Genomic DNA, 23,141 nt, shown 5'->3' with positions numbered 1-23,141 from the left:
AGGGAGGCCGAGAGGTACGTGGGCGAGGCTTCCCCTAGAACTGCCCACCTCCAGTCAGACAGCCCCCGCGGTTAGGGAGGGGGAAAGGCTCAGGGAAGGAGAGCAGAGGGGAATGACCCTCCTTCCCAGTGATGTTCTGGGATCCTCTCGCACTGAGGAGACATCTCCGGGGGAGGGGACTCCCGCCATTAGGAAAAGGCAGGTGTCAGCAATGGGGGATTCGATCGTCAGAGACACAGAGAGCTGGGTTTGTGCTGACCGGGAGAACCGGATGGTCGCTTGCCTGCCTGGTGCGAAGGTTGCGGATCTCTCGAGGCATCTGGACAGACTTATGTGCGGTGCTGGGGTGGAGCCGGTGGTCGTGGTGCATGTAGGTACCAATGACATAGGGAGGGGTAGGAGAGATGTCCTGGAGGCCAAATTTAGGCTGCTAGGAAAGAGACTGAAATCCAGGACCTCTATGGTGGCATTCTCGGAAATGCTTCCAGTTCCACGCGCAGGGCCAGGTAGGCAGGCAGAGCTTCAGAGTCTCAATGCGTGGACGGGACGATGGTGTAGAGAGGAGGGGTTTGGATTTATTAGGAACTGGGGACACTTTTGGGATGGGGGAGCCTAGACAGGAAGGACGGGCTCCCCCCAAACCAAAATAGCACCAGACTGTTGGCACGTCACATTGAAAAGGTCGTAGAGCAGTTTTTAAGCTAAGGGCTGGGGCAAAGCCAACAGGTGCGGAGGAGCACATGGATTGGACAGACACATCTCTTAGGGGAGGGTCTATTAATAGAGATGCTCTGTGTTCCAGGCAGGGGGAGAGGATGGAAGTCTGGCTCGGATCAGATGAGGCACAATCAAATGAAAGAGTCTAACACACCAGGAAATGGCAGACAGATAAATAGTGACAGATTATTAAAGTGCTTAGACACACATGCTAGAATTCTACATGGTAAAATGGGTGACTAGAGTGCCTAGTTTTAAAGGAGGCTATTGCTAGAACAGGCATCACGGAAACTTGGTGGAATAAGGACGATCAATGGGACACAGTCATACCAGGGTACAAAATATATTGGAAGGACATAACAGGTCGTGCTGGTGGGGGAATGGCACTATACACGAAAGAAAATGTAGAATCAAATGAATTAAAAATCTTAAATGAGCCAAAATGTTCCATAGAATCTCTATGGATAGTAATCCCATGCTCCAATAATAAGAATAGAGCAGTGGGGATCTATTATCGACCACCTGACCAGGATAGCCATGGTGACTATGAAATGCCAAGGGAGATTAGAGAGGCTATCAAATTAAAAAACTCCATCATAGTGCGGGATTTCAACTATCCCCGTACTGACTGGGTACATGTCACCTCAGAACAGGATGCAGAGATACAGTTTCTTGGTACCTTAAGTGACTGCTTCTTGGAGCAGCTGGTTCTGGAACCCACAAGGGGAGAGGCTGTTTGTGATTTAATCCTAAGTGGAGCGCAGGGTCTGGTTCAAAAGTTAAATAGAACTGGACAACTTGGAAATAGTGACCATAATGTAATAAAATGTAACATCCCTGTGACGGGACAAACCCCTCAGCAGCCCAACACTGGCATTTCATTTCAGAAAGGGGAACTACTCCAAAATGAGGAAGTTAGTTAAACAGAAATTACAAGGTACAGGGACACAAGTAAAATATCTGCAAGATGCATGAAAAATTATCAAACCCCATAATAGAGGCCCAACTTAAATGTATACCCCAAGCACAGCCAGGTGAAAGAAGCAGTAAGGGATAAAAAGATCTCTTTTAAAAAGTGCAAATCACAGCCTAGTGAGGAAAATAGAAAGGAGCATAAACTTTGTCAAATTAAGTGTAAAAATATAATAAGCCAAAAAGGGAGTTACAGCGAGCCAAAAACTCAGGAAGTCAGAGCAAAACGTTTCTGTGCATCAGAAGCAGGAAGCCGGCTAAACACCCAGTGGGGCCCTTGGATGATTGAGATGCCAAAGGAGCACTCCACAATGATGAGGTCATTGCGGAGAAGCTAAATGAATTCTATGCTTCACTCTGCATGGCAGAGGATATTGGGGAGATCCCCAAACCTGAGCCAGTCTTTGTAGGTGACAAATCTGAGGCATTGTCCCAGATTGAGGTGTCATTGGAGGAGTTTTGGAACAAATTGAGAAACTGAACAGTAACAAGTCACCGGGACCAGACGGCATTCGCCCAAGAGTTCTGAAAGAACTCAAATGGGAAATTGCAGAACTATTGACTGTGGTGTGTAACCGATCCTTTAAATCCGCTTCTGTACCCGATGACTGGAAGATAGCTAATGTAACGCCAATATTTAAAAAGGGCTCTAGTGGCGACCCTGGCAATTACAGAGCGGTAAGTCTAACGTCAGTACCGGGAAATGAGAAGAAAATGGTCAGACACATGGAAGAACGTAATTTGTTGGGGGAAAGTCACCATGGGTTCTGTAAAGGGAAATCCTGCCTTGCTAATCTGCTAGAGTTCTTTGAGGGGTTAACAAACAGGGACAAGGGGGATCCAGTGGCTAGAGTGGACTTAGATTTCCAGAAAGCCCTTGACAAGGTCCCTCACCAAAGGCTCTTAAGTAAAGTAAGTTGCATGGGATAAGAGGGAAGGTCCTTTCCTGGATTGATAACTGGTTAATAGACAGGAAACAAAGGGTAGGAATCAATGGTCAGTTTTCCAAGTGGAGAGGTGACTAGTGGGGTCCCCCAAGGGTCCGTCCTGGGACCAATCCTATTCAACCTATTTATAAATGATCTGGAGAAAGGGGTGATCAGTGAGGTGGCAAAATTTCCAGATGATCCCAAACTGCTCAAGAGAGGTAAGACCAAAGCAGACTGAAGAGCTTCCAAAAGATCTCCCCAAACTCAGTGATTGGGCAACAAAATGGCAAATGAACTGCAATATTGATAAATGTAAAGTAATGCACATCGGGAAAAGTAATCCCAGCGACACATACAGTATGATGGGGGCTAATTTAGTTACAACTGCTCAAGAGAGATCTTGGAGCGATTGTGGAAGTTCTCTGCAAACATCCCCTCAGTGTGCAGCGGCCGTCACAAAACGCAAATCCATGTTGGGAATCATTAAAAAAGGCAACACACTAAAACCTGTAGGAGAACATTTCAATCTCCATGGACACACAGTGGCAGAATCAAAGGTAGCCATCCTGCAGCAAAAAAACTTCAAGATCAGACTTCAAAGAGAAACTGCAGAGCTACAGTTCATCTGCAAATTTGACACCATCACTTTAGGATTAAACAAAGACTGTGACTGGCTAGGCAACTACAAAAGCAGTTTCTCCTCCCTTGGTGTTCGCACCTCCACATCCACTGCTAGAAGTGGGCCTCGTCCTCCCTGACTGAATTGACCTCGTTACCTCTAGCCTTACTCTGATTGGAACTCTTTTCTTATGCCTGAATATTTATACCTGCCTCTGGAATTTCCACTACGTGCATCTGACGAAGTGGGTCTTTGCCCACGAAAGCTTATGCTCCAATAAATCTGTTAGTCTATAAGGTGCCACAAGACTCCTCGTCACTTTTATTCAAAAAGGGACAGAGAATAAGACAGAAAATATCTTATTGCCTCTATATAAATCCATGGCACGCCCACATCTGGAATACTGCCTACAGATGTGGGTGCCTCATCTCAAAAAAGATCTGTTGGCATTAGAGAAGGTTCAGAAAAGAGCAACAAAAATGCTGAGGGGTTTGGAACAGGTCCCATATGAAGAGAGATTAAAAAGACTGGGACTTTTTAATTTAGAAAAGAGAGTAAAGGGGGATAGGATAGAGGTCTATAAAATCATGACTGGTGTGGAAAAAGGGGATAAGGAAAAGTTATTTACTTATTCCCACAATATAAGAACTAGGGGTCACCAAATGAAATGACTAGGCAGCAGGTTTAACACAAACAAAAGGAAGTTTTTCTTCACTCAGCGCACAGCCAACCTGTGGAACTCCTCGCCAGAGGATGCGGTGAAGGCCAGGATTTTAACAGGGTTCAAAAAAGAGCTAGATAGATTCACGGAGGTTAGGTCCATCAATGGCTATTAGCCAGGCTGGGTAGGAATGGTGTCCCTAGCCTCTGTTTGTCTGGAGGTGGGTGACGGGGAGGGGTCATGTGAGGATTCCCTGTCGTGTTCCCTCCCTCTGGGCTCCTGGCACTGGCTGCTGTGGGCACACAGGACCCTGGGCTGGCTGGACCATTGGTCTGACCCCGTCTGGCCACTCTTACGAATTGGGGCTCGCTCTGCATTCCCCCAGTGTAGACAGAGTCGTATTTAACTCTGGGTGGGGCCAGCAGCAGAGCCAGCCCCCGGGACCTTCTCCCTTCCCTCTGCCCTGGTCTCAGGTCCCCCCGGGCTGGCCCAGGGGAGCTCGTATGCAGGGCTGCTGCCTGCCAGTGGTGTGGTTCCCGAGGTGTTTCCAGTGCAGGCGAGGTGGTTGGGGCTTTTCCCATTGTCCAAGTGGGGCTCCTGCGTGTCCATCTCTCTCTGTCGCCTAAAACTTAATAGTCCTGCTGCTAACCAAGAAAACTGCCTCCCTGGTTCCTTGTGCCCTTCCCTACACATCCCAGACTCCACTCCTTCCCGTCTGTCTGTCTGTCTGTCTGTCTGTCCCAGCCAGAGGGGTGCTGTGCGGCCCTGCCCAGGCTGGGGCGCCGAGCAGCTGGCACCGGCCCTGGCACGACGCGGCAGGGCTCACTGCTGCCCCAGCTGAGCTGTGGCACCGTGCCAGCCCTGCCTCTGCTGCCAGTTGAACTGTGTCACAAGCGACCCCTCCGGCCACCAACCAGCTCTAGCCTGGGCAGCCTGGACCTGCCGGCCTGTGGACACCCAGCATGGTGCTCACGTGTCTGACGCCAGCTCTCCAGCATCCCAGCGGCTGCACCACACTACCTCGCCTGGGCCGCTGCGGGGGCTGGCGGTTACCGCTCTGCACAGGCACCTTGGCCAGAAAGCAGGCCCCAAACCATCTGTGTGGAGGCCAACTCGGCCGGCCTGCAGCTTCCCAGCCTCTCGCGGGCAGACGTTCCGTGGGACTCTCGTGCCGGCCTGTGCGCCAGCCCTGGGGAGGTCGGGGCTGCTGCGCGGTTCGGTGTTTCCCTCAGTGGGACCGAAACCTGCCGGCGAGAGGGGTCTGCTTCCCGCTGGCCTCGCTGGGCAGGTGGAGTCGGCGGCGTCTCCCGGCGGGGGCTGCCCGTGGCCCCGAGGAGAGCGGGCCCAGTCCGTGGATACTCGTTTACTTGCGACACGGCGAAAGGGTTCCCAGCCTGAGAATGCCGCGCTGGCCCGGGTAATGGTTGCTTCGGAAGGTGTCTGGCCTCTTCTCAAAGGAGGCGCGTCCTGCAGACAGCACCCAGCCACGGAGCCAAGGCCACTTGTCTCGTGGGGCCAACGAAATGCTTGGTTTCTCCTGGAGCCGAGGTGAATCGTTTGCCCATCTGTCGCCGTGGCCACTAGGCCCGCCCCTCGTGGCGTAGGGTGGGCTGGAACCGCTGGGAGACGTATGATGTGACTGGTCATGGCCGGGGCAGGGCCTAGCTGAGAGGCTGGAGGCCTCTCCCCACTCGAGTTCAGCCCAGCGTGGGAGGCGGGGGCCGTGGGGCAGGCTCCGTGTTCCCCGTTGGGTGCAGAGGTGCCCGTCTGGCCCGAGCTGCGCGTCTGCCCTTCCTGTCTCCAGGCCAGTGGCTCTGCCGCGAGCAGGGGACGCGAATCGGCCTCTCGAGCGTTACTGGCACTTGGCACAAATTAACCCACCCGGCAGCCGCTTGGCTTCCTTCCACGTCTGTAAAGTGAGGGTAAGGGACTTTACCAAGGTGGCCGAAGTTGTCGGTGTCAGAGCCTGAGACCAGCGTGATTCCTCCCTTGTCCTGGCCAGCCCGTCCCAGGGCTGTTCTCCTGCCTCCCGTGGGAAAGCTTCCCGGCGCGATTAGCTGCAGGTTACGCCTGCTCAACGAGAGCCCCAGTTCTTTGGATGGTTTCCTGCTTTGCCCAGCGGCCCGGTTTCTGTGGCAGCCGGTGCACGACGCTCCCCGGATTGTTATTTCACCAGTACTTGCTCTGGCAAAGAGAAGCGGTTTTCTGCTCCCCTCACACAAGCGCTGCGGGGCCCTCGCTTCACCGCGAAAGTGCAATTTACAGAGGTTGATTTCTTTGGTACCGACCCGAACCCCAGCGGACACCGGGAGCCCGCGATCCTCTCGGTTGTTTCACTGTCAGCCGGTCGCTCAGACGCGCTGGTTACGTTGACGGGCGATAGTGCTGCCTGCTTCTCGTCTGCACTGCCCCCTAACGAGAGGGCAGGCGTGGGCTGGGGAAGCTGGTGTCGCGTTGTATTTACATGCCAGCTGTGCTAAACAGTCGGGTGCATTTCCGCCCTCCGGCCACCGCTCCTGAGGGCAGCTGCCATAGTGCGGGTGCTCGTTCCAAGCACACCGCGAGCTCCGGCGCCTGTCCTGTGCGGCAAGGAAATGGCGGAACCATCCCGAAGGAGTTAAATAACCGGCTCTGGACGACTGCTCCAAGCAGTGCAAGGAATTGGCTGGATTTGTGGGATCGCCAGGCAGCCCTCGCGCCGATGCTTTGCAGCCCCCAAATGCCCCAGAGTAGAAGCTACGGCATGCCCGTCAGTCCCACCCCCAGTCCTGTGCCCCGGGGCAGGGCTGGGGGCTGGCAGTCCCTTCTGAGCACAGCGGGCGGCTGCGCCAAGAGGTAACGGGGACTCCGAGCTCTGGGGTGGGGCCCCTGCGTGGGGCGGGGCCCCTGCGTGGGGCGGGGCGGGCCGGGGAGCATGGCGGGGGCAGTGGCTCCGTGCTGCCATTGGAAGCCTTCCACAAGCAATGTCTGTTTCTTGCAGATGTCAACATGTACATCCCGTCCAAGCTGTTCCAGGCCTCCCAGCCCTCAGTGCACTTGCTGGGCTCCACCCACCCAGCCCAGCAGGATGGCAAGGTGACCGACTGGCTGCGAGCGGGGGTGGTGAATGCTGAGTGCACCCCAGCTCGAGAGTCAGCTGCCTGGCTCCTCTCTGTCCAGCTGGCACCTACTCAGGCTGCCGCTCAGGTGCAGCAGCGGCGTGGCCTGGGGGCGGCTAGGCCCGTGGATGCCCGCGGCGTGGCCCGGGGCCAGCTAGGCCCGTGGATGCCCGCGGCGTGGCCCGGGGCCGGCTAGGCCCGTGGATGCCCGCGGCGTGGCCCGGGGCCGGCTAGGCCCGTGGATGCCCGCGGCGTGGCCCGGGGCCGGCTAGGCCCGTGGATGCCTGCGGCGTGGCCCGGGGCCGGCTAGGCCTATTGGCCAGCTGCTCAGCAGCTCCGGCACCGCCTGGCTGGAGGAACTGGTGTGGGAGGCCGGGGGGATCTACGGCTGCTCCGGCAGGTCACACGAGGGGCAGTGGTGGCTCTGCGGGAAGCGGGCGTGGGGCACTGGTGAGGCGTTCCCGGCAGAGCCTCCAGGTAGGGTCCTGGCAGGCAGAGGCTGCCCCAGCCACTCGCTGTGGGGTGGCTCGCTGAGAGCAGGCTGCCCAGCCGTTAGCTGGGGCCAGGGCTCTGGGAGCGGAGCCAGGCCAAGCCGGCTGCCCTGTGGGGGTGCTTTGGGGCTCGGGGCCCAGCTGGAGCTCTCGCCTCTCCTCCCCCAGAGTCCCTCGCTCCACGCCCTGGTGAACCTGCCCCGCGACCAGGCTGGGGACGTGGACTGCAAGGCCCTGGTGGACCAGCTGCGAGCCTGCCCCACCCTGCAGGAGCAGGCCGACCTCCTCTACATGCTGCACACCCTGAGGTAGGACGTGGCCTTGCCTGGCTCCGTCTCCCTGCATCCCGGCCTGCCTGGCTCGCTGGGGGAGGCCGGCCGGCCACGGATTCGCCCTGCGCTGGCGCCTGGCAGGCCCTGCCCTTGTCCTGAGGCAGGGCTGGGGAGAGCGACCCCTTCCCCGTTCCTAGAAACCTCGCGTGCTGGGACCCCACACCCGCCTGGCCGGTGCGTGCTGGCAGCCCCGCTAATGAGCCCCCCGGCCGGTGCGTGCTGGCAGCCCCGCTAACGAGCCCCCCCCGGCCGGTGCGTGCTGGCAGCCCCGCTAATGAGCCCCCCGGCCGGTGCGTGCTGGCAGCCCCGCTAACGAGCCCCCCCGGCCGGTGCGTGCTGGCAGCCCCGCTAACGAGCCCCCCCGGCCGGTGCGTGCTGGCAGCCCCGCTAACGAGCCCCCCCGGCCGGTGCGTGCTGGCAGCCCCGCAAAGAGCCCCCCCGGCCGGTGCGTGCTGGCAGCCCCGCTAACGAGCCCCCCCGGCCGGTGCGTGCTGGCAGCCCCGCTAACGAGCCCCCCCGGCCGGTGCGTGCTGGCAGCCCCGCTAACGAGCCCCCCCGGCCGGTGCGTGCTGGCAGCCCCGCTAACGAGCCCCCCCGGCCGGTGCGTGCTGGCAGCCCCGCTAACGAGCCCCCCCGGCCGGTGCGTGCTGGCAGCCCCGCTAATGAGCCCCCCGGCCGGTGCGTGCTGGCAGCCCCGCTAACGAGCCCCCCCCAGCCGGTGCGTGCTGGCAGCCCCGCTAATGAGCGCTGTGCCTGTGACGCGTGCGGACTCGGCTGGCGCGCGGGGAGCTGCGCGGTGCTGTGTGTGCGAGCCAGCGAGGCCCCTCAGCGGGCTGGCTCGACCTGAGCGGCCGTGCCGTGCTGCTGCGCTTCTGGGCCTTCTCCCCCGCCCTGCGCTGTCACCGGCGTCCCCTTTGCCGCAGGGGGCCCGACTGGGACACGGAAATCGATGGGCAGCCGGGTGCGACCGTCAGGGACCTGCTCACCGAGCTGTACGCCAGCGTGGGGGCCACCCGCCAGTGGGCCCTGATCCGCTACATCTCCGGGATCCTGAAGAAGAAGGTGGAAGCTCTGGACGAGGTGAGGCTGGGCCCGGGGCCTGGGCCAGAGGCGCCGCGTCCCGAGAGGCGGCTGCTGACAGGGCGGAGGGTGCGTCTCGGGGCTCGCCCGCTTCCTGGCGCGCACGGAGGTCCCCGAGGCGGAGGAGGTGCTGAGTGGCCTGGTCCCTTGGGAGCACTGGGGTGTGCAGGCGGGGCCGAGAGCCCGGCCGGGGGGCCCCTGCAGACAGCATCCCCCGGCCCGGTGTCGGAAGGGGCCGCTGATGCCCGCTGGGAGGGAGGGGGGCAGCGTGAGGCCCCAGGCTCCGTGGCGGAGCAGCAGCCATAACCAAGGGCGCGATGGTGTCTCTGTCCAGGCCTGCACTGACCTCCTGTCCCATCAGAAGCACTTGACGGTGGGGCTGCCCCCAGAGCCTCGGGAGAAGACCATCTCTGCGTGAGTTGGGTGCTTGTTCCTCAGCCCGGCCGGGGGCCCGTAGCGGGTGCGTCCCTTGGCCCGGCCGGGGGCCCGTAGCGGGTGCGTCCCTGGGCCCGGCCGGGGGCCCGTAGCGGGTGCGTCCCTCGGCCCGTAGCGGGTGCGTCCCTGGGCCCGGCCGGGGGCCCGTAGCGGGTGCGTCCCTGGGCCCGGCCGGGGGCCCGTAGCGGGTGCGTCCCTCGGCCCGGCCCGGGGCCCGTAGCGGGTGCGTCCCTCGGCCCGGCCCGGGGCCCGTAGCGGGTGCGTCCCTGGGCCCGTAGCGGGTGCGTCCCTCGGCCCAGCCGGGGGCCCGTAGCGGGTGCGTCCCTCGGCCCAGCCGGGGGCCCGTAGCGGGTGCGTCCCTCGGCCCGGCCCGGGGCCCGTAGCGGGTGCGTCCCTGGGCCCGTAGCGGGTGCATCCCTCGGGCCCGGCCGGGGGCCCGTAGCGAGGGTGGGCGGGGGAACAGAACAGCCGGTGACAGCTCTCCCTGGCTCCCCCTGGCCTGGGGACTCTGCCACCCCCAGGAAAGGGGCCCAGCCATGCGTGCTCCCTCGCGAGCTGGGCGCAGGGACCCCGTGGGGGGGGGCTAAGGGCAGGCGAAGGGCGTTGGCCCTGCTCGGAGGGGCTGTGGCTTGTACCTTCCCTGGCTGTGTGCCTGTCACTCCCCTCGTCTCCTCAGCCCCATTCCCTACGAGGAGCTCACCCGCCTGATTGACGAGGCCAGCGAGAAGAACATGAGCATCTCCATCCTGACCCAGGTGAGGGGGCCCAGGCCTGGCAGGGCCCGGGTGGCCTGGCGGTGCCCTCTGAGGCCTGCCCCTGGGGGGCTGGTCTGTGACCGTGTCTCCCTGCTTTTCCCATTCAGGAAATCATGGTCTACCTGGCCATGTACATGCGCACCCAGCCCGGCCTCTTCGCCGAGATGTTCCGGCTGCGCATTGGGCTCATCATCCAGGTGATGGCCACGGAGCTGGCGCACTCGCTGCACTGCTCAGGTACCGGCCCCTCTGGGTCCAGCCCGAGAAGACCGACAAAGGGCGGGAGCGTCGCCCTCGCTGCCTGTGTCCCGGGGCAGCAAGCGGCTGCCTTTGCCTGCCCGGGGGAGGTGTCCGGCGCGGTGTCCCCCAGCCGGGGTCCCGAGGCAGGAGAGGGCTGGGAGAACACTCCGTCCCCCAGGCTCACCGCAGGCCCTGGCGTGTCTGGGAATCTCTGTGGGCCCCTGGTTGGAGTAACGTGGCTATTGGGGTTAAATCTCGTCTAGGCGTGGAGCTGCTGAAATGTTTGGGGGTTTCACGCTTACACGGGGCGGGGAGAGGGGAGCGAGCGTCACCGTGAGCCAGCTCCCGCCTTCTCCCTCCTCCTCCCGCCACCATCGGCCCCGGGGCAGGCGGCTACGTGGGAGCCAGTTCCCGAGCATGGCTCCCGCCTGCCCCCTGGGCGGGCGCCGCTGGGAAGGGCGTGGAAGGGAGATGCCTGGCTCGTAGGCGCACCGAGCGCCCGATAGGACCCCAACACAGCGGCTCTGCTCGGACTGGCCTGCCCCTCCCTGCGCGCTCGGCTAGCTGCTTGGGCTGCGGAGATACCGGCAAGGGAAGTGCTTCGGCGTCTGGGGTGGCGTGAAACGGCCCCTCCCTCTGACGGGACGCTCAGTTCCCCCGTCCTGGTGATGTGGGTTAAAGGAAATGCCGATGGCTCAGGGCGCTGCCCCCTTCTGCAGTCTGGCTGGTTTGTGCCCCCCAGCGACTTGCTTACAGACCCAGACCTAGAAATCCCGGGTCCCGGTGCCTGGCTCCCGAGCCCTCGCGGCCTTTGCCCGGCGCACGGATGGCTGGAAAGCAGTCCTTGGGCACCCAGTGCTGTCCTCGCGTTTCAGGCTGCAGCCCGTCGAGCAGCCGGAACAAGCCATTGCGTGCAGCGTGCTCTGCACCGACTGCTCGTGCTTTACGCAGCCTGCGGGGCAGCTAGGCGGGGGTAGCCGAGCTGATGCACCCCCGGCCGCCCTCTGCCTGCCCCAGACACATACCCTGGCTGAGAGCGGCTGGCCCAGACCACGGGCCACTAGCCTGGGGCTTCAGAGAGCTGAGCGCAGTTCCTGCTGCGCCACAGACTCCCGGTGTGACCTTGGGCAAGTCACTCAGGCGGGTCTACACGCTGATGGTAGGTGCCACAGTTAGATCCTGGGGAGGTGTGGAACCTCTCCCGGCCTATGGAACCTGCAGCTCAGCACAGACACCACGAGGCCGGCAGCAGGAAGCCTCGGGGAGGAGCGGGCCTAGCGCCGCGGGGGAGCCTACGGCTGTGCTGGTGTCGCTCCGGGTGCTGAAGCCGGGCGGCTCTAGTGTAGATGTGCCCTGAATTCTCCTTCCCCCTGTTCCCCTGCTGTAGAGTGGGGGAAATACCCCACTTCCCGAGTGCGTCCTGGGGCCGTGGGCGTCCCCGCGCACACCCAGCCGGGAGAGGAGTGCTCGGTTGGGCCCCGAGGCGTCAGGCTGGCGGGGTCGCTTGGCCGTGCCGCTGCCGCCTCTCTTCCAGGGAGGGCTGGTGAATGAGCCCCAGAGCCCCCCTCTCCGCCCGTGGGGCCCTGGCTGACGCGCACCCACCCGTGAATCTCTGCTCTCTAGCTGAGGAGGCCACCGAGAGCTTGATGAACCTGAGCCCTTCGGACATGAAGAGTCTCCTGCACCACATCTTCTCGGGCAAGGAGTTCGGGGTGGAGAAGAGCGGTGAGTCTGTCGGGGCGCTGACCCCGCCAGGGGCTGTGGGAGCAGGGCTGGGCCGCCTCCCGGGTGCAGCTGCCCCTGCACGCGCTCTGCCCCGGCCGTGCCCCGCTCCCACTGGGGCGGGGCTGCCGGCGTCCTGAGACCCGGGTCCTTCCTCCTCCCGCTGCGGTTCAGGCTGCCTGGACTCACACGGGCCCCGCCCAGAACTCAGTGTTGAAATGCCCCCCGGCGCTGGCAGTGCGGGAAGGGGCGTGGCTCCGGGATGGCAGGGCAGCGGCTGGGCCCAGAGGCACCCCCCTTCGCTGGCGCTAGCTCGTGGGGTTGGAGTCTCTGGGCTGGTTAAAGCCAGGGCGCCAGGCCCTGCTCGCTGGCGGTGTATGGGCGAGGCCGTGGGGGGTGTCAGGCGGAGGGGCTCGCTGGCGGTGCGTGGGCGGGGCCGTGGAGGGTGTCAGGCGGAGGGGCTCACTGGCGGTGTGGGGGCGGGGCCGTGGGGGGTGTCAGGTGGAGGGGCTCACTGGCGGTGCATGGGCGGGGCCATGGGGGCGCCAGGCCCTGCTCGCTGGCGGTGCGTGGGCGGGGCTGTGGGGGTGTCAGGTGGAGGGGCTCACTGGCGGTGCATGGGCGGGGCCGTGGGGCCGTGGGGCCCTGCTCGCTGGCGGTGCGTGGGCGGGGCCATGGGGGCGTGGGGCCCTGCTCGCTGGCGGTGCGTGGGCGGGGCCATGGGGGCGTGGGGCCCTGCTCGCAGGCGGTGCGTGGGCGGGGCCATGGGGGGTGTCAAGTGGAGGGGCTTGCTGGCGGTGCGTGGGCGGGGCCGTGGGGGTGTCAGGTGGAGGGGCTCACTGGCGGTGCATGGGCAGGGCCGTGGGGCCCTGCTCGCTGGCGGTGCGTGGGCGGGGCCATGGGGGCGTGGGGCCCTGCTCGCTGGCGGTGCGTGGGCGGGGCCATGGGGGGTGTCAGGTGGAGGGGCTCGCTGGCGGTGTGGGGGCGGGGCTGTGGGGTTGTCAGGTGGAGGGGCTCGCTGGCGGTGCGTGGGCGGGGCCATGGGGGGTGTCAAGTGGAGGGGGCTCGCTGGCGGTGCGGGGGCGGGGCCGTGGGGGCGTCAGGCGGAGGGGCTCGCTGGCGGTGCGGGGGCGGGGCCGTGGGGGCGTCAGGCGGAGGGGCTCGCTGGCGGTGCGGGGGCGGGGCCGTGGGGGCGTCAGGCGGAGGGGCTCGCTGGCGGTGCGGGGGCGGGGCCGTGGGGGCGTCAGGCGGAGGGGCTCGCTGGCGGTGCGGGGGCGGAGCTGTGGGGGCGTCAGGTGGAGGGGGCTCGCTGGCGGTGCGGGGGCAGGGCCGTGGGGGCGTCAGGCGGAGGGGCTCGCTGGCGGTGCGGGGGCGGGGCCGTGGGGGCGTCAGGCGGAGGGGCTCGCTGGCGGTGCGGGGGCGGGGCCGTGGGGGCGTCAGGCGGAGGGGCTCGCTGGCGGTGCGGGGGCGGGGCCGTGGGGGCGTCAGGCGGAGGGGCTCGCTGGCGGTGCGGGGGCGGGGCCGTGGGGGCGTCAGGCGCAGGGGCTCGCTGGCGGTGCGGGGGCGGGGCCGTGGGGGCGTCAGGCGCAGGGGCTCGCTGGCGGTGCGGGGCAGAGCTGTGGGGACGTCAGGTGGAGGGGGCTCGCTGGCGGTGCGGGGGCGGGGCCATGGGGTGTCAGGCGGAGGGGCTCGCTGGCGGTGCGGGGGCGGAGCCGTGGGGGTGTCAGGCGGAGGGGCTCGCTGGCGGTGCGGGGGCGGGGCCATGGGGTGTCAGGCGGAGGGGCTCGCTGGCGGTGCGGGGGCGGGGCCATGGGGTGTCAGGTGCAGGGGCTTGCAGGCGGTGTGGTGGCAGGGCTGTGGGCCGTGGGGGCCAGGCCCTGCTTGCTGGCGGTGCGTGGGCGGGGCCGTGGGCGCCAGGTGCCCTGGCTGTGCCACGTCGCTGTGCTCCGTGCAGCGTGTCCTTACTGTCCCTCCCGTGGCAGTGCGTTCCGTCGACTCGGCCCTCACCCCCGCCATTTCCATCCGCGAGGTCGGTGCCGTGGGAGCCACGAAAACAGAGCGAGCCGGGATCGTGAAGCTGAAGAGCGAGATCAAACAGGTGGGGCTGGGGTTAGGGGCCAGCTGGCTGGGGGCCAAGGGGCTGTGGAGGGAGGGGCTGGGGCTGAACTGGCTGGCGGTCCGGGGGGGTCGTGAAGGGTGGGGCTGGGACGTGGAGGGCGGGGCTGGAGGCTGTGGGGGGGGTTGTGGAGGGCGGGGCTGGAGGGAGCAGGGGGCAGGGCTGTCTGTCTGGTGAGAAGCTGGGTGGTAGGTTGGTGCGGGTCTGCCATCCTGCCCTGTGCTGGAGAGGATGGGAGCTACCCGCTGCCGGGGGCCCCGCCCTGTCAACAGCTCGGGGAGTTCTTCCCCCAGCTCCAGTGGCAGCAGGGACTGCGCGTCTCTAGCAAGGGCATCGGGCTCACCCCCCCATTGGCAGGAAAGTCCCGGAGCCTGGCGCAGCAGGGGGTAGATGCCTGGCCCCAGCATGCTCAGGATGCTCTCTGGAGAGCAGCTGGGTTCCTCCTTGTGCTTGGGCTCTGCAGCTGGCTCCTGTTCCCTGTGCCTATGAGGGAGCTGCTGAGCCAGGCCGAGGGGTCCTGGGAGAGCCGGGGCTGCTCTTGAACCCTGCCTCCTGGGCATCGGAGGAATGCTGTTCCCCGGGCCTCTTCCCTGCTGGCCCTGTGCTGTGGCAGTGTGCGCCTCGCCCCTGCTGGGCTCCGGCCCCGACTCCAGGGCCGTGTGCGCCTCACTCCTGCGGGGCTCCGGCTCCGGGGCTGTGTGCGCCTTGCCCTTGCTGGGCTCTGGCTCCGGGGCCGTGCTTGCCTCGCCCCTGCTGGGCTCCGGCTCCGGCTCCGGCACTGGCTCCGGGGCCGTGTGCGCCTCGCCCCTGCTGGGCTCCGGCTCCAGCCCCGGGGCTGTGCGCACCTCGCTCCTGCTGGGCTCCGGCTCCGGCTCTGGCCCCGGGGCTGTGCGCACCTCGCCCCTGCTGGGCTCCGGCCCGCACAAACAGGCAGGTTGTTCCGGGGCGTGTGGGTGGAAAAGCTGCATGCAGCAGGGGAGAGGCTGGGCTCGTAAGAGGGAGGAGGGCCTAGTGGTTAGGGCACTGGTCATGGCACGCCAGGTCCCATCGCCGGCTCTGCGGGGGCGAGTCGCCCGGTCCCCACGTGCACAGCGGCCCAGTGGTCAGCGCTGGAGTGGTGCGGAGGGCCCGGCGCAGGGGCAGAGGGGACCGGGAGGGGTCGCTGCCGCCCCGTTCACACGCCTGGCGATCTCCCTTTTCTCTTTCAGCAGCTGGATAGGCGTAGGCAGTCTCTGAGGGACAGCAAGGTGACAGCCCCTTTTCCCCGCAAGCCTCGGCTTCTTCCGCAGCCTGGCGTCCCCAGAAAGCTTCCCAGCTTGCATGAGCTGCCGGGCTTGTGTCCAGCCAGAGCAGGCGAGCTGGCTTCCCCTGGCAGCTTGGGCCTCGGGTCAGCTCTCCGGCTGGAGGTGCCGGGGGCTGCAGCTCCGTCACTGAGGCCCAGCCAGCAAACGAGCTAGAGAGAGGCTGTGGGGCGGGTTCATGCCTTGCGTTCCCGCGCTTGGGGGTGGTGGCCAGGGGCCGGAGAAGCCGTGAAGGGCAGGTGGACTCCAGCGCAGGGTCTCTCTAAGGCAGACTAACAGCGCTGCCATTTGGGGACCCAGTCTGGGATCTCCTCTGGTTCTCTGGCTGCTGGCCGGGGCCAGCCTGGTCAGGCCCAGTGGGACCGGAAGAGGAACAGGATGGGGATGTACCGGGGGTCAGTGGTGGCGTGCACTCAGCAGACCTCTGAATGCAAGAGCGGCCAGGCGGAGTCAGCCCAGTGTCCTGCCTGCCGACAGGCCAGTGCCAGCTGCCCCAGAGGGAGGGAACAGAACAGGGAATCACCCTGTGATCCCTCCCCTGTCGCCCATTCCCGGCCCTGACACACAGAGACTTGGGACGCCAGCCCTGCTAATAGCTGTTGTTAGACCTAGCCTCCAGGAAATTATCTAGTGCTTTTTTGAACTCCTGTTATAGTCTTGGCCTTCACAACATCCTCTGGCGAGGAGTTCCACAGGTTGACTGCGCTGCATGAAGAAAAACTTCCTTTTGTTTGTGTTAAACCTGCTGCCTGTTCATTTCACTTGGTGACCCACCCCTAGTTCTGTTTTTATGGGAACAAGTAATTAACTTTTCCTTATTTACGTTCTCCACACCAGCCATGTTTTTGTAGACCTCTCGGATATCCCCCTTAGTCTTCTCTTTTCTAAGCTGAAAAATTCCAGTCTTGTTAATCTCTCCTCATATGGCAGCTGCTCCAAACCAAGGGTGTTAAGTATCATGTAATTGACTCATTGAATAGTTGATGCATTTTTGCATCCACTATTCGATTAGTTGATAGGGTGGTGCTGCCCCTTAAAAATACCGCGGTGGCATTTCAAAGCAGCAGCTGTGACGGACCAGGCCAAGTCTGGGCTCAGCTAAGGGCGTCCGCTCAGGGAGAATTGCTCAAACTCGGGGCTCCGTACAGCCCCAGACTGGAGACCTTCCCAAATAGGCCACACACCAGACACACGGAGCGCTCCAGCTGCCAGCCTGGCCAGCCAGAAGCCTCACGAGCAAAACCCCTCGGACACCCCAGCTCTCTCTGTGCCCCAAACAGCCCCGGGCCTAGCACAGGTGAGGGGTTATAGAACCCATCTCACCTCCCCCCAACGGGTTCTGTCCGGTCCCAAGAAACCAGCCACAGATCCCAGGTCAATTTACACTCTGGACCTTACCCACAGATCACACTGGGCCAATCCTTTAGCTTCTAACATCTAAAATCTAGAATCTAACACTGTTCATTACTAAAAGGAAGAAAAGCCGGAGAGTGAGGTTGTTACGGTAACTTACATTCCATGCACCGAATCTCTCAGTTCTCGATGCAGACTCAGTGGAGGAAGCTTTCGTTGAAACACCCCCCATGGGCGCAGCAGTAACCTGGCTGCTTCCCTTAAACTCCGGTAGTGTGACAGCAGAGCCGTGTGGAGTCCCCCGCTGGCCCCGGGCTCTGTGCGGTGCTGCCGCTTTGCAGTACCCCCTCTTCTTTTCCCCTTTTGCCTCTATCTGAGAGAGGCAGCAAGGGAGGGGGAGTGACTAGTCGACTAGCCTGTCGTCTATCCGATAAGCATTTGCGTATCGACTAGTCCTTACCATCCCTACTCCAACCCCTCATCGGTTTTGGTTCCCTTTTCTGAACCTTTTCCAGTGTCGAGGGATCTCTTGCGCTACGGTGCCCTCCCTGCGCGCCGCGCTCGAGATGCGGGCGTCCCGGGGGTTACCCAGCGGCAATACGATCTTCTCCGTCTCCTCCAGACCTTTCTTAAAGATTCCCCCATTCGGTTTGCGTTTGTGGCTGCCGCTGCACACGGAGTGGCTGTTTCAGAGACCTCTCCACAGTGACTCCCAGAGCTCCCTGGCGTGGTGACAGCTAACCTAGTCCCCATCGCTTTATGCACAGTGGCTTTGTGTTTGCCTTTGGGCACTCCATTGCACTCCCCACGTTGCATTTCGTCTGCCGTTTGGTGAGCTCCTTGGGGAGCCCTTCACAGTCTGCCTGCTTCCGAACCATCGTGAGAGGCCGAATCCCCTGCAGGCTCCCTGGTTCCCCCTTTGCCCTGGTCGCTTATGAATAGGTGGCTAGGCCGCTGGGATGGTCGGGGTCCCCCCGATCCTGCACCCCCGTAGCAGCACGAACAGACTCCGCCAGTCGGTAGAACGGGGAGGGGCTATCGCTGCTCCAGGACACAGCCCAGCACAGCCGTGACGTGGGCAGGGGAGTCAAGGCCAGGATGCCTCAGCCCCCTTGGGTTAGGGGTCCATCGCCCCCCCAGGCCCTCAGCACCCAGCTTAGGCTGTTTCCTTCATGTTTCCCAGCCAGCGACTGCCCAGCTCCCAGGCCCTGCCCCCAGCCAGGTGGCCGTCCCCGCCCTCCCTTTGTCTCCCCCGGGGAAGAGCCTTGTTACCTGCCCAGGCCTGGCCGGGGTGTCTGGGCCAATCTGCATGGGGTGAGTCCGTGGGAATCTCGCAGCGCGGGGGCCCCGGGTCACAGAGCAGACACCCCCCCACGTCGCAGCCAGGCCCCAGGACGGACGCCAGCGGGACTCCCCTAGTCGCCTCTCTCCGTTTGAGAACTGACCCTCTCCTCCCAGGAGCCCTCCAGCGTCCAGGGCGGGCTGGGGGAGGGGAGTCCTGGCGCAGGACCTGGATGACGGTGCTGTGGCTCCGACTGGGCCTGTCTGCATGCGCACAGCTGCTTGGGCCCCCTGGGTCAGAGCCTGCAGCCTGCCCTGGAGCGCGCGGCACTGTGCCCCAGCCAGACGCTGCCTTTGCTGGCTGCCCCAGTCACGCTGAGGGGCGCCTGTTAGAGCCTAAACTCCCCCCCCCCCCGTGTGACTTCAGCTCTCCCTCCCCCGCTCCCGGCCGTCACGCGGCCTGGCTACCTACGTCTGCGTGCTGCTGGCATGAGCTCACTGGCTGTCCCCCGACCACCCGGAGCCCCTGCCTGCGTAGTTCTCTCCCTCCAGCACTCCCCTCCCCGAGATCCTAGCTGGGCCGAGGGGCTGGCGGCGCCCAGCACTGTTCCCTCCAAGCTCCTCCATCCATGTGAGGAACAACTTTTGTTCTGTGCACCGAGGCATGAGCCAATGTGCACCACCAGCAGAAACGAACCGAGCTGCTAATCAGCCAGGCGGCATTGGATTCTCCCGAGCGGCCGCCCCCAGGGATCACTGGTGCCCAGGCGGAAGCGGCAGTGTCTGAAAGCCACACGCTGTCACACCAGGTACCCCTGGAAGGGAGCGACTCCGTGGATTTCCCACGGTGGCGCGTGAGACCTGGACACACTAAACTGTTCACCCGCCTCTTCAGGCACCTGCTTGGCTCTTGAATCTTTGCCTCGGTCTGGTCCTGCCCCCGGCCGCGCTGCTCTGGCACGACTTCCTAGCCTGGCCCGGGTCTCTGGCCACCGCACCCGCCTGGGCTAGCCCCGACTGGCCGCAAGCTTTGCCCAGGCTCTGCTAGCGCATGTGCCGCCTGCTGCGTCCCTCAGGCTTTGACTGTCTCTTCTCTCCCCTCCAGTCCTGCGGCTTCCACTCGCTGGAGATGGAGTCAGGATCTTCTCCGGTAACGTGCGCCTCGTGGGGGGCGGGGAATGGGGCGCGGCCGCCTCGGGGAGGGGGGGAGTGGAGCCATCTCCTGCGGGCGGGGTGGGGGTTGCGGAGCGTGGCCGCCTGTGGCTGGCTAGGAAGGCTACACGGCCATGTAGGGCAGGGAGCCAGCGGGTGGCCGCTTGGGAAGCCAGGCCCGGCCGCTGGGGCTAACGTGCTCTCCTCAGGAGGCTGCAGACAGCGCCCTTCCCTCCTGGCCTGTCCCCCCAGCCCGGGCGTGGGGTGAGCCGAGCAGGCCTGGGGCCCTGTGAGGCCCTGTCGCCCGCTGCCCTAGGGGCTCGAGAGGAGGGCGTGGAAGAGCCCTCTGGCTTGTCGGCTCGTGCCCCGGCTTGGGCGCAGGCTGTCGGGGGTCTCTAGTGGCCCCAGCGGCTTTGTCTCCTCAGCCGGCACCGGCGCTGTGTCCCCTAGCCCATGTGGACACTGGCCCATGCGGCTGGCAGGGGAGTGTCCTCTACTGACCTACCCCGGTCGTCCGCTGGGGTGCTCGCCCGGCCTGGCCCTAGCTCGCAGCCTGGGGAGCAGGGCCCGGTGCAAGCTGGGGGCTCTGAGGCTCACCCCGGTCCTCCGGCCTTCTCTGTCCCTTGTTTGTGCTCAGGGTTCGGGGGGGTCCTTTGCCAGCATGCTGGGGGAGCAGGGCTCCATGGACGGCCGCCACGGCCAGTGGCAGCGGAGAAGGCGGCTGGACGGAGCACTCAACAGGGTCCCCGTGGGCTTCTACCAGAAGGTCTGGAAAATTCTGCAGAAGGTGAGGTGGCCCCACGCTGCCCCTTGTGCGGCGCTCCCCCCCCCGCCTGGCTCGGGGCACGTCCGGGATCCGGCTCCCCCGGGACAGCCCACCGGCCGCATGCGCCCCTCCCCCGGGCCCCGTCCTGGGGGGTGCTTGGGAGCGCTGTCTGAGCCCAGGCCGGGCCTCTAAAGCCGGGTGCTGCTCTCTAGTGCTGGGACCTGCTCCCTCCGCCAGCACCACACAGCAGCCCTGGGCTGACGGTGCCGCTTGGGAGGGGCTGGGGGGGACGTGTGGCCCCTGCACTAGCCAGGGCAGCCCAGCCTCGGCCCCTGGCAGCTTGTAAGCTGCAGCTGTGGGCCCCGCTGGGCCCCCTGCCTGGCGCAGGCCACGCTGGGGCGGAGCTCTGCCCCGGCGGAGCTGCCAGTCTGCAGGGGAGGGTCCTGGTGCCAGCCGGCCTGCAAGGCTGTGGTCCCCCAGCGAGGCCTGGGTGCGAGACGTGCCGCTTATCTGGGAGATGCAAGGAAACAAGGGGGCTGTTGTGATCAGCCCTTCATCACCCTCCGGGCACCTTGCGAGGACTTGGCCAGCTGAGCCACAGCGCTCTGGAGGCTCCTGCGCCGCTGTGGGTGCCCACAGCCAGACTGCAGCTGCAATGGCCTGGGGGCTACACATCCAGCGTGGGGGGAGTCAGCCTAGGAAGGAACATAAGAACGGCCAGACGGGGTCAGACCAATGGTCCATCCAGCCCAGCGTCCTGCCTGTCGACAGGGGCCAGTGCCAGGTGCCCCCGAGGGAGGGGACACAACAGCGAACCCTCACGTGATCCCTCCCCGTCACCCATTTCCAGACAAACAGAGGCCAGGGACACCCACCATTCCTACCCAGCCTGGCTAACAGCCATTGATGGACCTAACCTCCGTGAATCTATCTAGCTCTTTTTTGAGCCCTGTTAAAGTCCTGGCCTTCACCGCATCCTCTGGCGAGGAGTTCCACAGGTTGACTGTGCACCAAGTGAAGAAAAACTTCCTTTGGTTTGTTTTGAACCTGCTGCCTGTTCATTTGGTGACCCCTAGTTCTTATATTGTGGGAATAAGTAAATAACTTTTCCTTATTCGCTTTTTCCACACCACTCATGATTTTATAGACCTCTATTCTATCCCCCCTTAATCTCCTCCTTTCTAAGCTGAAAAGTCCAAGTCTCTTTAATCTCCTTTCATATGGGACCCGTTCCGAACCCCTCATCCTTTTTGTTCCCTTTTCTGAACCTTTTCCAGTGCCAATGTATCTTTTTTGAGAAGAGGCGCCCACACCTGTATGCAGCATTCAAGATGTGGGCGTGCCCTGGATTTATAAGCTATTCTCTGTCTTTCTCTGTCCCTTTTTGAATGACTCCCAACATTCTGTTTGCCTTTGTGACTGCCTGCCCACTGTTTGCAGAGAACGATCCACAGTGACTCCAAGATCTCTCTTGAGTAGCCAAATTAGTCCCCGTCGTATTGTACATTGGGTTGGGAGATTGTTCATAGCTGGGGAGGAGCACTGTGGAAAGGCATCTAGGACCAGAGGGGTCACAAGCTTAATATAAGTCAACAGTGTGACACGGGCAAAAAAGCAAACATGCTTCTGGGCTGTTAGCAGGCCCCGAGGAGTAATTCTGCCCCAACTGGGCCTCAGCTGGAGTGGTGTGTCCCGTTCTGGGCAGCACATTTCAGGAAAGAGGAGGAGAAATCTTCGTTGCCCAGAGAAGAGCAACAATAATGATGAAAGGTCTAGAAGACGTGAGCTGGGAGGGAAGACTGAAAGCTGCTCTTGTTCAGTCTGGAAAAGGAGACGGAGAGGGGATGTGAAAGCAGCTTTCAAGTACCTAAAAGGTGGTTACAAGGAGGGAGAAAAATTGTTCTCAACTCCTGAGGACAGGACAAGACGCAAGGGGCTTAAACTGCAGCCAGGGAGGTTGAGGTTGGACATGAGGAAACCCTGCCTGCCTGTCGGGGGGGTTACACTGGAATAAGTTGCCCGGGGGGTTGTGGAATCTCCGTCCCTGGAGATATTGAAGAGCAGGTTGGACACGCACCGGTCAGGGATGGGAGAGATCTGTGGTGTCCAGCCCGTTCTGAAGCAAACTAGCCCCATTATTCTGAAAATGTAAATCATTGTGAGAGCCAGCTAGCCCCGCCCAGCCGGCCAGATAGCCGCTAGTGGCTAGTGTAGTGACTAGCCGGCGCATGGCCCTGCTGCGAGGGCAGGGGACGGGGCCTGGGGACCTTTGAGGCCCCGCCCAGCTCTAGGACTGTGGGGTCTGTTTCAGGCCTGGTGGGAAAGCCCCGAGTCTGCCAGGAGCCCCGTGTGCCCGGAGGCTGCCTGTAGATCTCAGGGCTGCAAGGTGACGGGAAGAAGCGCGATGGGTTTGCAGCGTTTTAAACACTCCGCTGGGAGCCCAGGATGGCGATCGGGCCTGTCCGGGCTGCAGCCTCTAACCCCGGCTCTCTCCTGCAGTGCCACGGCCTCTCCGTGGAGGGCTTTGTCCTTCCTGCCTCGACGACCCGAGAGGTGAGTGCTCTGGGCAGGGCCGTGATCTGCGGGAGCATGGGGTGAGCGCGCCCGTCACAAGCGCTACGGCTGTGACTCCGGGGGCTCGGCACTGCCCATTCCGAAGGGAGCGGGAGGAGCGCAGCCGCCTTTGTGGGGACGCACCGTCCTTCCTGCCATCCCGACAGCTCGGGCGCGGGGCCAAGCCGGGGTGCGCGTGCGCCGAGCGAGGCCGGGACTGTTCCCAGCTGCACCGCGGGACCCGGAGCGCCGTGCTGCCGGCGGGGCTGGAGCGGGGGGCCGCCCGGGTGCGCAAGGCTCTTCACGGGCTCCTCTCTCGCCAGATGACTCCCGGGGAGATCAAGTTCTCAGTGCACGTGGAGTCCGTGCTGAACCGTGTCCCGCAGCCGGAGTACAGGCAGCTCCTGGTGGAGGCCATCCTTGTCCTCACCATGCTGGCTGACGTGGAGGTGCCCAGCATCGGCGGCATCATTGGTGTGGAGCAGATTGTGCACATAGCGAACAGCCTGTTCTGCGAGGAGCAGGTGGGGACCCTGCCGGGGCTGGAGCTGGCCCAGGCTGTGCAGTG

The 23,141-nt window shown here is 63.4% G+C and overlaps 1 protein-coding gene across 8 annotated transcripts in view; it reads left to right on the top strand.

The window, feature by feature from the left end:
• Positions 1–23,141, top strand: part of PHKA1 (phosphorylase kinase regulatory subunit alpha 1) — a 59,262-nt gene that overhangs the window by 32,624 nt on the left and 3,497 nt on the right. For 6 of the 8 annotated variants that reach the window (XM_075896556.2, XM_075896557.2, XM_075896554.2 and 3 more), the window contains 13 exons: positions 6,879–6,973; positions 7,656–7,795; positions 8,743–8,899; positions 9,234–9,313; positions 10,011–10,089; positions 10,197–10,326; positions 11,953–12,054; positions 14,034–14,149; positions 15,376–15,414; positions 19,208–19,252; positions 19,892–20,041; positions 22,520–22,573; positions 22,897–23,097. In XM_075896556.2, coding sequence (XP_075752671.2) covers positions 6,879–6,973; positions 7,656–7,795; positions 8,743–8,899; positions 9,234–9,313; positions 10,011–10,089; positions 10,197–10,326; positions 11,953–12,054; positions 14,034–14,149; positions 15,376–15,414; positions 19,208–19,252; positions 19,892–20,041; positions 22,520–22,573; positions 22,897–23,097 — 1,388 coding nt within the window. The remainder of the gene's footprint in view (positions 1–6,878; positions 6,974–7,655; positions 7,796–8,742; positions 8,900–9,233; positions 9,314–10,010; positions 10,090–10,196; positions 10,327–11,952; positions 12,055–14,033; positions 14,150–15,375; positions 15,415–19,207; positions 19,253–19,891; positions 20,042–22,519; positions 22,574–22,896; positions 23,098–23,141) is intronic. The other 2 variants (XM_089781699.1, XM_075896552.2) reach the window with 1 other exon arrangement.

Source organism: Pelodiscus sinensis, chromosome 13, assembly GCF_052426305.1.
Source record: "Pelodiscus sinensis isolate ZL-2025 chromosome 13, ASM5242630v1, whole genome shotgun sequence".
NCBI lineage: Eukaryota > Metazoa > Chordata > Testudines > Trionychidae > Pelodiscus > Pelodiscus sinensis.
This window is presented reverse-complemented; position numbering and strand designations above follow the sequence as displayed.